Raw genomic sequence first — 13260 nt, forward strand, 5'->3', positions numbered from 1 at the left:
ATCTTGATATTGGATTAAAATTGAATTTCTTCGTAACATCATGAGAAAGAAAAAAAAATTGCAGCTTTATTTTAACCCTCTGAACCTGTCAGAGTAAATTCTATTCAAGTCTTTTAGAGTTTTTGGATCGGTCAATAGTGCAAACGAGGGGTGCAAGATGTTAGCAAGGACGGATTAGGGAGAGAACTATTTGCTATTCCTTTTGACAGCTATTAATTTATTTTGTCTGAGGGTTGGCTTCAAATAGATAATGTAAAGAAACATCAGCTGAATTTTAGTTAATGGATTCTGAAATGATATTATAATTCCTAGAGAACGAATTCATTTCACCGAAGCACTTGCTAACAAAATTCCATATTCCAAACCTGAGAACATATATATTTGTTCTCAGGTTTTAGTAGTCTCCAGAAGTCAGAGAATTAAATTTTAAAAAAAAGTTTTTTCAACAGACGACAATGACGTTCCTTGTGAAAGAGAAAAACAATTCTATCGACCATGTCCAGTCAGTCTTGATTAAATTTATTTGATTATTCGATTCTTAGTCTGCAAATTCATCAAGCTTCAAATTAGATTTAACATTTTCTGTTCATAGATGATTATTAATCTCTACGTTCATAGTTATTACGGCCACACTTCATCGCATTTCTGTTGTTCTTCAAATAGTTTTAAAATGTGTTATGCTTCCTATTCTTAGCGACGAAGTTGTACTCCTTTTCTCTTCAATGATCATGACTTGGATTCGCTGACAATAATATCGAAAACAAAATTTAAATGTTCTGTTTATTCACATAAGTTAAATATAAATAGGGTTTGTCAACAACTGCAATTTCTTAGTTTCTTTCAAGATTCTGCAGTACAATACCTGCTAGCAGCAAAATTATATTAACATTAATAAGCAGAATGATTATTTCTCTTTTTACTTCTTTGTGTATATGCGTTTCTTGTACAACTGACAATCTTTCTCAAACTTCATGAAATTTCCACTTATACTCTTCAAAATAAGAGAAAAATCTTTACTAACATTTCAAAAGTTAGGGTTTTGAAGCTATATCTTCAAAAAATCTCACAAGCTTAATTTTCACACTATCTTTAAAAAAAAATTGTAGTGATGTCAATTTATTTTCAGTCTAAATTATTCTCTAACGTTAATCTAATATATAAAATTCTCGTGTCACAGTTTTCGTTGCCATACTCCTCCGTAACGGCTTGACCGATTTTGATGAAATTTTTTGTGCTTATCCGGTATCTATGAGAATCGGCCAACATCTATTTTTCATCCCCCTAAATGTTAGGGGTAGTCCATTATTAATTAAAAACTAACTTTCCCGCCAAAAAAATCTTTCATTTTTCCCAACGCCAACTTTTCCGCCAAAAAAATCTTCCATTTTCCCCATCGCCAAATAAGTAAGGCATCAGTTGTTTTTTTCTCCCAACAGTAATTAGGCTAGGGTTAACATTTTTCGGCGGATTATTTCAAACGATTCTGTTTATTTTCTTAATGTTTTATGCATTTAAAATTAAACATTGTTAATTAATCCATGTTTCACATTCATTCTGAAGTACTTTTGAATTAAAATAACACAGAATAAAGGAAATTAAAAATGTCTAATCTGCATAGCGTTACCCCAACTGGCGTAGAAAAATTTACGCATTTGCGTTGACGTAACTGGCGAAGAAAATCCACGCATGCGCATTGTTCTGATTGTTGGCATGACAACCAACGGACGATTTAAATTATTTTTAGGTTAGTTGCATGCTTTTGTAAGTAAAATGTATTTATGTTAGTTATATATTTTTTGTATATGCTTATAGTTTTAAGTACATCGTTTTTTAAGTAGATTTTTTTAAACCTGTTTTCGACCGATTATTTTAAACGATTCATTTTATTTTCTTAGTGTTTGATGCATTTAAAATTAAACATTGTTAATGAATCGATCTGTTCATGATGAATCTGAGAAATTTTTGTTGACAAATTCTTGAGATATTACATAAATTAAGAAAGATATTCTTTAGTGACCATAAAGTTTAAACGCGCAGTGACTCTATTATCAGTAATCATATTATTAAAAAAAATGCTTTGTTTCAGTAAAAAATATTATATTAATTGCAGATTAATCATTTACACTGTAATTTAAAGCATAATTTCTACGAGGGGTAACAGAAAATTAGAGAGATATATATCACGCAATAACTGAAGGCCTTTATAATATTATGAGTGAATTATATGACTATCAAAATTTGAAGTTTTAAAATATTTTGCTGAAGAATCTATTAAAGTTGGAATTGCGTAAAATGTTTAATGGTACGACCGAAGTTTTATCCCCTGCTTGGCGAAATTTTTAAAAATCGCAAACAACGGCCTTGCGAAATGTTCAAAAGCAAAGAAGCAGATGTTCAATTATAGTGCATAATAAAGATTGCCAGCTTTGGTGCGTTATCGCAACTTGGCGAAGAAGGGGGTTAAACTCCGGTTAAACCTATTTAATTATTAAAATTTAAACGAACATTAAGATTGGCGAACCGGCTGGTCGCCAAAGGCGGCTAGTAAATTTATAAATTCAATTTTATACGCAATTTGTAATAATGTTTTTGTTTCAACTACTAATATAAATAAATATGTACGTGTGTGTTGATGCTTCACAAACTAGACCATTTGACCTACAGCTACCAAATTTGGAGAATTTATACCATGGAGGGTGGAAATATGCATCCCGAAGAAAGTTTTTTTAAATTTTAATTAAATATATCTTACGAAAATATCAAGGCACAAAAATGAATTGCATACCGTTTTTTTTAAAAAAATTGTCTTTTTAATGTAGGCGAAGATTTAATACATTTAATAAACGCGATAATATTTGCTGAATTTTGGTAATTTTTTAAGAGCAGTTTTTTGCCTACTTTCCAACAACATTGTAAGTTTGAAATTCAAACCGTTTTCATGGTTTTATCAAGTATTTAATTGCATGATTTTCTTTTGTTGTTAAAAGCTAAGGAAGAAGAATTCTGTTTAATACTTGGGTAGTTTACGAGATAGATAAAAAAGTGAAGTCATAGGACCGCGAAATTTAGAACATTGATGAACTGGATCCTTGCGTTTTTAATAGAGCTATGATGTTATGGGACTATCTCCAGTAGAAAAGCTCGTGTAACTACAAAGAGAACTGAAGTAAGGCAATTAATGCAATACGACTTTAATGTCAAGCAATTTGGCGGCATCATGGACATGAAGCTCATAACTAAACGGCTTATCTGAAAACAAATATAATCAATATTCCTAGCGAGTCAGCTGGTCATCTGAGACCACTATTGTAAGATAAAGTATCTTTGGAGTAATTGTTACTATTGCTACAATTGATTTGATTAAGGGAGATAATCGATTTAGGAAGTGAAAGAAAATTATTAATTCAAATTCAATCTTCGAATTATTTTTTAATTAAGGAAAAACTTCACTATATAAATATATGCTTTATTAAAGATTTTTGCAAAAATGAATAATAACTGTTCTAATACTGTTAAATATATTACGTCATTACTTTATTAGTCATTACATTACATTTAGTGTCATTACTTTATTTAAATTGATTCATCATCAATATAAACGATGTCTTCGTTATTAGCTGTATTTGAGCTCTCGTCATGTCGATTTGCCTTTAAAGTTTTATAATAATCGTGTTTAATTGAAGGAATGCATTTCAACTTTTCAACAAATCCATCATATCTTTCCCTCTTTTTTTATTGTTGTTACAAGTTGGATCTTTTAATGATAAAATGCCTTCATGTCAAGTTTTCTTTCACCAGAAATGATTTTTTCATTGTACTTTTGATGACATCGACATGGCAGATCTACAATTTTTTTTCTTCAGGTACTAAATGTCCACTTTTATTCTGTATCTTAAATCTTTAATTATTTTATGGTTTTGGACATTTTGGTTTTATTTAAAAGGATAACGGCTTCTTTTTCGTCCAATCGAATTATTTGTTGCATTTTTTCATTGTTATGATCAGATGACGAATCTGAATAAATACAAAATCGTTTTCTAGAGATGAGTTTTCTACCAATAAATCGTATTGAAGAACTATCAGATTCAGTATTTTCCTTATCCAAATAATTCTTATTGACCTCTTCCATCTCAGTATTATAACGGTTCAATTTTTTAAAAAACTCACACTAAAATTTAAATTTATATGTATTTGCTTCTTTGGCAATTAGAATTTATTCAATTTATACTTTATTTTTCTCCTATTTTGTTGATGTGAGCGAGAACAGATCTCGTCTAATGGAGACAATGAAATTAAACTAACAACTTTTAAATGTCTCCGTAGCAGAGAACAAAGAGATTAAGTAAATTTTTATAATGATACACAGATATATTTCTATTGTGATAAACGGGTTAACTAAATTTTTATTATGATACACATTAGAGCATGGAATTAATCAGATTGGGTACTAAAATAAATTATTTATTATTTTATAGTTAATTTGTTTTATTTAGTGGTGTTAACACAACTATGTTCTGAATATATATATATAGTATGGAGTCAATCAAGAGCTTTGATATTAAAATTTAACAAAATTTTGGAAGTGAAATTATCGATTTGGCAAGTGAAGCATTTAAATAAAGCATGCTCTTAAAATATTTATATGTATTTTTTATATTTTCTATTTTTTTATTCTATATATGCTTCAAAATTCATTATAAAAATGTTTTAGAATCTTGTATGTTTGTATACTGAATTTCATAATAGACGGATACCTTTCTTATACCTATCTTCTACTTTATATACATAAAATGTCCAATAACATTGCGACAATAACTTAATGATATTGTACAGCATATAAAATATTGAACACAGCAAAGATCTTATACAATACATACAGTATCTTATGCTAATAGCGACGCAATCAAAATTTTTATAAATTTAATTGTATGCTGATCTGAATTAAGATCAGCATAAGATAAAATACGATAAATTTAATCGTAATTAAGATCTGAAGATATTAGAATATATTGGCGTTTAGAATTCACAACAGTAGAAGCCTTCAGAACTTTAGTACATCATGAAATGAACGAAAATTCGATTAAAAATTCCATCTATATAAAGATAAAGAAATTAAGTTATATAAAGGCAAGTAAATGGATTTGTGTTGACTTTCACATGTGCTTTTAAGTTCTGTAGTTTGACTTTTGTTATTTTATTTTTGAAAATTACTGTTGTTAAATTCTTAACCACATGTTTACAGTCGATATAGTGTTAATTAGTCTTTTTTTCCATTATTATATTATGTTCGTACTTTAATTTCCATATCGCAGAAATTCATTTAAAAAGAAAATAATAGGAAAAGCATTGGGAAAAATTTTTATAATTAATATTGTAACATTTTCAAATTAGACCATTTTATACTTTTATATTGTTATTTCTTTCAGTCTTTAATATTTATTTATATATTATTTTAATTATTTTTTCAATAACAGGATGATGAAATTGCTGAAGTTTGGAATCATTTCTTTTGTGCTCCTCGAAAGTATAATTCCTACAGTCTTATCCAAAGTTTTTAGCGATGGAGCTTGCCAACCGAAGACTCCAGAAAATCATTTCAAGCCTAAGCACCCAATGATAACATTAGACAAGGAATTCTTAGATCAGTACAATGAAATCATTGTAATTGGTGATCAACATGGATGTTACGACGAACAGCAGCTATTAATAAACAGATACAATCTCAATGATACAGTTTTAAAAATATTCACGGGAGATATTACTGTAAAAGGCCCAAAGAACCTCGAAGTTCTACGGTATATAAGGAACTGCAAGACTTGCATCACTGTCAGAGGCAATAACGACGAAAAAACCCTGCTGGCTATTTGGATGAAAGAAGTTAAACACAATTACACTTATGACCGGTATGGTGAATGGATGAACGATTTGACAAAGGATGAAATTAAATGGTTGAAACAGCTTCCATATTCGCTTTATCTGCCAAGTTTGAATGCCAGAGTGTGCCACGCAGGATTCTTACCAGGTGGAGTACCTATTGAAGATAACACACCTTATACAATTATGAACATCAGAACAGTTATTACTGACCCGAAATGCCCAGGTGGCTGGAGACCAACTCGAGAAGAATTCCTCCACTTGCATAACGATCCATCGTTTCCGTGGGCTTCGCAATGGCGTGGACCAGAACATATTTATTTCGGACATGATCATAAAAGGCAACTACAGTTGTATCCCTTCGCGACTGGTGTCGATACAGCCTGTGTTAGAGGACACTACATGACAGGGATTTTTATCAAAGGGCCTAGAGCAGGGACTTTCGCTACCCAACCAGCTTTGGCTCAGTATTATAGAGGTAAAGTTTAGCATTTGACATCAACAGATGTTATTAAATGCTAAGAACTTAAAGTAGACAGCATAAAAAGGAAACACTTTTTTTTTTAACAAAGACAGCCAGCGTTTCCGCTGAAATCAAGATATAAGTCTCTTTAATTACTGAAGTCGTGGTATTTAAAAAAGCATTTACATTTACAGTAACTCTGTATAACTGATATCCTAATATTTGTATTTTAATTAGGCATGACCAAGAAAGTGTACATTTTTTAAATATTTTCATAGGTGTTTTTTATAAGGCATTTCACTTTTCATGTCTTTTAGATGTCTGGTGAAAAATTAAAGTATTTTTATAAAAATTACTTTTTAGTTATTTACATGAGATTTAGTTATTACATTTTTAGTTATTTACAATATGAATATTTAGAACAGAAATTTTTCTTGCGTTTCCGCATTAGGATAATTTTTAAATTCAGTTTGTTAAATGTTTCTATAATATTTTGAAAAAAAGAATGTGAAGTGGTCTCTAAATTATCAGAATGGGAATTACTTTTCAGCGATATACCGATGATAACACTCGAATGAAATTTCTAAATGTTCTGAAACCATTCCCAGCGATATTCAATACGAAATGCCGGATCAGTTGTTCTTTAAATTTCGATTTTAGAAGTAATTACCATTATCTGTTGTTTACTGAAGTTTCCTCAACTTCAAACGGGGTGAAAAAAAAGAATATTCGACATCATTTGACAATTTGGGAGCACGCATACGCCAATGATTTATAAAAAAATAGAAGCATCATAAATTTATTTTTTATATTTTACTGTATTTAAGTATTTGTATTTAAATGTTTTCGTTTAATTGGTCTTGGAATGATTTTTCATTTTTTTTTACGAACTTGTTTTAATTATCTCATTAAAGTATGTTTATAATGAAAAAAAAAAAACTTTTTTTCTTAGATACAAATTTGAATTAAAATTGCGCAATTGCAAACATTGTCAGCAAAAAAAAAAAAAAAAAAAAAAAAAAAAGGAAAGAAAATTAAAACTACAAGAGAGAAAACTTATTTAAAAAATCTCATTATAATATTTTACTAAGAAAAAAAATAATAAATGATAAAATCTAGGATTTTTTTTTTATTATTTCACCCTCAAAAAGAAGGTTTTAGTACTGATTTAGTACTGGTATTTAAACTGCTGATTCATATACGGATGTTTGCCTACATCGATTTATTTTCGGTAGAAATTTAATGAGTTATTTCGCTACCAGGCAAAACATTCCTTAGATGGTAATGCTAAATTAATACAATCATTAACTGTTGTGATTCGGAGTACGAAATTAAAAAGATGCTTTGATTAATATCATATATTAATTTTGTCATCATGCGGATTTTCCACAAATTTTGAGGATATCTTGAAAACATTTGCATAATTTTCAATATTACTTTTCATTGTTGAATTGGAATTCAAATCGTTTGAATTGTTTCTGCAAATATTTAATCGCGTGACTTTCTTCCCTTGCGGAAAACTAAGGAAGAAAGATTCAGTTTATTATTTGCTTTATTTACTTGAGAAATTAGAAATTGAAGTTACAATAAGCAGACGAGACAATGTGCATTTAGAAGATAGATTACTCGGACAGTTCGTTTTTAATGACATTATGATGCCACCAACTTGAGTCTATTAGGGAGGTTCATGAAACTAAAAAGCATATAAACTATAAAAGCTATTAAAACAACAATTTGATGTTTGAAAGTAGTTTGTGGAAGGAACCATAAACAAATTATTCAAAAAAGATGTTTGTGAAAATAAACAAATCCAATATTGGCGGCAACCCATGTAACCAAATGCAGCTACACACAAATAAATGATTAAATTATGTAATGAAATATTGAACAAAAAATGTCATTTCAAAAACAGCAACAATTATTAACATAATAATATATATACCCTATTAGCACAAGATATTGCATGGTATCGGAGAGATGTTATTCGATATTCTATCATCGAAATTTTATTTTTAAGATCTTATTTATTTGGAAAGTAGGAAAATGAAATTTTCTGATCTATTCATTTACAGCGCCCCCACCCCAACCTTCCTCTAAATCTTGCTACCTTAAGTAGCTACTTAAACTACCTGGTTGGAAATCCCGCAACTGAAGCATTTTATGGTACAAAAATCATTGTTACACCACTTTTAAATTTAAAAAATAATAAAATAAAAAAGCATTTTATTCATATCAGTTTTATTTGCGCAATTTTTTTTTCTAATTCTTATAAGTATTTCTAAGTTTTTTAAATCAGTTTTATAACAATACTTTTCACTGTTTTAATACTGATTATGGCGATTTTAAAAGTATATTTTGTGTGCGTGTAGGTGGGTGGGGGCGCAAGTTACAATTTTTATGTAATTGCGAGAAAATTTTAAAAATAAAATAAAGGTAGATTAATCAGATTAAAACATTATGGTTTCCTAAAGTATCAAATAAAAGATTCGAATCTCCTTTTGGAAAATATCCGGCATTTTAACACTAGGCAAATGTATTTAAATACATCGTTATAGATATTAAATATATCATTATAGATTAAATACAATATTATAGATAATACATCATTAGATACATTTATCTAAAGAGATTGTAGATAAATGTATTTAAATACATCATTTTTTATATCAAAATATATAAAAGGCTATCTTATCGAACTAAATATTTTAATACAAAAATATGGGAAACGAAAATGTACATTACAAAGCTTACGGTAGTTATTTTATATTTATTACTCACGAGTAATGTTTTAGATATTAAAGGAAATCATTTCGTTTCGCAAAGATGTAAAACGGAAAATAAATGTCAATAAAAGAGAAAGACATTGGAAACGTTTACTTATATACAAGGTGGTATTGAAAGACGTATTATACTTAGATAAATATACGTAGATAACTCATTAAAATGAAAAAAGAAATGATTAAATTATATGTTGACTGATTCAAGATGTCTATATTTATTTTTAAAACAAAAGTAAATAACAGCATTTCAGCACAATAAAAAAAATTCTAATATAAAAATTTAATTTATTTACACTTATATTTTAATTTGAATTTGTTTTTCAAGTTAAATTTGTAATCTCAGCTTTTTAATGGCATTAATATTAAACAATATTAAAATTTCTCAAACAAATGGTGGAATCACGTTTATAATTATTATTTTAATATTTTCTCAAATTTTATATTTTTATTGACTACATTCTATTCAAAAACTTTAAATATTGCATTCGGTAACAATTACAAACATTAGAAGTAGAAAATCTTAGTCATGAAATTTTCTTGTCGACTTAATAAAATATCTCAGTGAATTCTCAAGGCAAAAAATTTTATTGGAGGAATTAATGCTTTGCTAATCTAAAATTTATCATTTTTCTATTAGAATAATGTTTATACTTTCAGATTTAAGGCAGTAGAAACGCATAAATGTAGGCATAAAAAGCTGTTGAATACATGTATAAAGTAGTAATACACGTATTCAACATATTATCATTAAATCATAACCTAGCATCATTAAAATAACCTATTATTTTAAGTGATATATATATTCTTACAGTATTCTATACAAAAGAACATATTCGAGGCTTTTATGATTGCTGTATGTATAATATACAGGAGCTCATAAAATTAAAAATAAATAAAGAAAGAGGCAGAGATAATAGTACACGTCAGGAAAAGCGATATTTTCCATAGAAGGTTTTTAATTCATTCATATTGATAGAAAAAGAAAACATTTATATGTATCTTTTATTAGAATGAAGATAGGGGAGGGAAGCGGATGAAATAACTGATATTTCGTGTAACAACATTCACACCCCCAAAAAAATTTTAGAGCTCATTGATTTTCTTAGGTTTTATTGCATAGCATATAAAGTAAAAGAATAATAATTACAATTAATTAATTATCTTCTAGAATGGTATAAAAAGATCTGAATGAATCTACATGACGTACTCTCAAAACAGCATTTGAACAGTTTAAAAAAACATTTGCTTTTTAATTAAAAACGACATTAAGGCCAAAATAAGAAAAATACACCAAAGAACAGAAGCTATTTTTAACTCTTTGCATCTGAGAGGTGACTCATGGTCACCATGCAAGACAAGGCATCATTTTGACGTTTAATTATTTATTTTTCGATTTTGATTGCTAAAAATACCTATAGAATGAAAAAGATGTAAATCAACTTTTCGGGAAAATTCAATTTGAAACAATTATACATATTTATTTTTCGGAACAATAAACAAGTTCTTGTATTAGGTGAATAATTTTGCATCGAATTACTTTTCTGAGTGCAAAGGGCAGCAAGCCTGGTAAACAGATACTTGATTTTCATGATCTGGAAAATGATAATATATCAGAGGATTACTTAGTCCCTGTCTAGACATCCGGGAAAATTTCAATGATTGTCATCGGGATAGCACGGAGGTGGGAACTAAACCTGAGTCTACAGACCACAATATCATTCTTTTCGTAGTTGGTAAGTCTCATCATGAAAGTGGAAGTAATTACATCCCACAGGTTTAATCCACCCGGAAACCAAGAATCATCCAGAATACCGGAAGTTGCTCATCCATATATCTGAAGTACAAACAGGTAGAAATGATTCAGATATTACTTTTAGATTATTCAACAGTGTACTTCGAACTCAAGTAAGCAAAATAAGTGTCATATTTAAGCGTAATGCAACTCATACATTACTTCTTTCATCTCCATCTCTACTAATAATAAAGATGAATGTGTGTTTGTTAGCGATTTTCAGGTCAGACCATTTGACCTACAGCTACAAAATTTGGCACTTATATATCTTGGGGGTTAAAAATTTCGCATTGCAAAGCGAATTTTTAAAAATTTTTAATTAGAATTTTAATAGTTTAAAAATTATATGACATTTTGGTGTTTTTATGCCATAGCTGCCAAAAATATCAGTGAACAAGAAGGAACTTTAGAACCATCTTAAAACTTAAAAAACTGTATTTTCAGTGATTTTAATTTGATATTCATGCAAATTTTTTCCTGAATTTTGTCAGTTTTTTTAAAAAAAAATTCTGACTTAATTTTTGGCAGTTGTTGCGTTGTTAGTCTAAAATTCAAACGTGTTTTCATTGTTTCATCAAATATTTCATTGCGTAATTTTCCTCCCTTTGGAAAGCTAAAGAAAGAGATTCTGTTTAACATATGTGTTGTTTGATCAATAAAAAGTAATTATAGTACCTCGAAATTTAGAAGACAGATAAATTGTAAATTTGCATTTTTAATAGCGTAAATTACATTTTTAATAAAGCATTATGAGACAGTTCTCCATTAAAAAGGCCCGTGTACACAATAAACAGAACTTAAAAAAAGACATTTAAAATAGCGTGACTTTAATGTCTGACAATTTGATGGAACTATGGACTGACGTTTCATCTAAATGATTTATCTGAAATGAAATATTACTAGCTGATTACTAAAGGCGACAAGCTCAAAATAAGAACAATGAGTTTTGAACTTCGCATTCGGAAGCTTAATCACATATTTAATTTATTGCTGATGATATGTATGTTTATAATATGGTTGATGGCAACGGAGAAATATAGTTTGATTTACAGTGTAAGAAGCACACATCATGTTGTAAGATGAATAGAATAGCGCAGACAGTAAAAGACCACTAAAAGTTTGGAATTTTTAAAATTTAAGATATAACAGATTAAAAAAAAAAATAACTGCTACAACTAGTAATATTCTCTTCGAGCTATAAATTCTTCGGAAAAGATCACTCACCTTTCTTCTATTTCTCAGCAAGCAATAATCAATGGAAATATCAAGGAAATCATAAAACCAGAGAAAAAAATGAGGAAAAAGTTCTAATGAAATTACTTGCCATTAAAACTTTACATTAGGAATTAACATACCTTTACTTTACATAACAAACTGCCAAATAAAGATCATTTCTGGAAATTCGGGAACAAACGATTTTTATCAAAACAATAAATTTAAAAAGTAGTTCATTAAAAAGCGAAAAAAAATCTTTTCGACATTTGTATTAAAAATAGAACTATAATGTTATTATTTAAAATACTCTTATATAAAATAAATTAGATTCACATTTTAATTCAATTTTTAGATCAAACTAAAATTTTATTAAAAAATTACACATATTTTAATTTAATTTTTAAAACAACAGTCATTTTATTATTTTTAACTTCCTCTTTTAAATAAATTTCTACAGTAGGTGTACTAACAACAACAGAAAAAAAGAGAAAAAGAAACAAAAATAGCCGAAGTGTTGCTAACGGAACCACTTCGCTTGATTGTTTCAGTTGCTATATCAGCGACAAACTCAAGAAACATATATATATATATATATACACTTTAATTTTTTTTTATTACAGACCATCTTATGGTCTCTTTTAGAAAACCCATTCAATATTCACAGTAATATTTGTAATAAAAAAAACATTATCATTAGATTCTATGACTTACAAACATATTCACACTTGAGAGAAATTATTCTTCATATACTATCTAAAGCATTATAATACATTCATTTATCTTGAAAATGAAAAAGTATTTCCGATAGTCTTTCCGCAAATGGGATTTGAAAACAGACATTAAATATTAAGTATAATACGCAAACGTACTGGCTGAAGAGGATTTTTTTAGGATTCAAATTTACTTGGGGTAGCTCTTGCTTTTATTACCTATACTGCAACTCAAACAAGCAAGCGAAGTAATTTCACTGAGAACCCACAGTTGCTTTTGCAAATTATTGGTTGAGTTGTGATCTGCTACTTTGTCAATGTATTGCCGGGTTTACACCACAGAGAAGGAGATATCTTTCTCTGTGGCTTACACTCGGCAAGTAGGCAATGCATGCATAGAAAGGCTGAAAAATTCTGTTCGGTCCA

At 28.6% G+C, this 13260-nt stretch overlaps 1 protein-coding gene across 1 annotated transcript; it reads left to right on the forward strand.

Moving 5' to 3' along the window:
- The first annotated feature begins 5475 nt into the window (after positions 1-5475).
- Positions 5476-6363, forward strand: LOC129971799 (bis(5'-nucleosyl)-tetraphosphatase PrpE [asymmetrical]-like). Its single transcript, XM_056085776.1, has one exon. The coding sequence runs from the start codon at positions 5476-5478 to the stop codon at positions 6361-6363; it is 888 nt and encodes a 295-aa protein (XP_055941751.1).
- Positions 6364-13260: the final 6897 nt, after the last annotated feature.

This window comes from Argiope bruennichi, chromosome 6, assembly GCF_947563725.1.
Source record: "Argiope bruennichi chromosome 6, qqArgBrue1.1, whole genome shotgun sequence".
NCBI classification, from domain to species: domain Eukaryota; kingdom Metazoa; phylum Arthropoda; class Arachnida; order Araneae; family Araneidae; genus Argiope; species Argiope bruennichi.

Bases quoted from the DNA above. Each gene is read 5' to 3' on its own strand.
- LOC129971799 (XM_056085776.1), top strand. From the start codon at position 5,476: ATGATGAAATTGCTGAAGTTTGGAATCATTTCTTTTGTGCTCCTCGAA.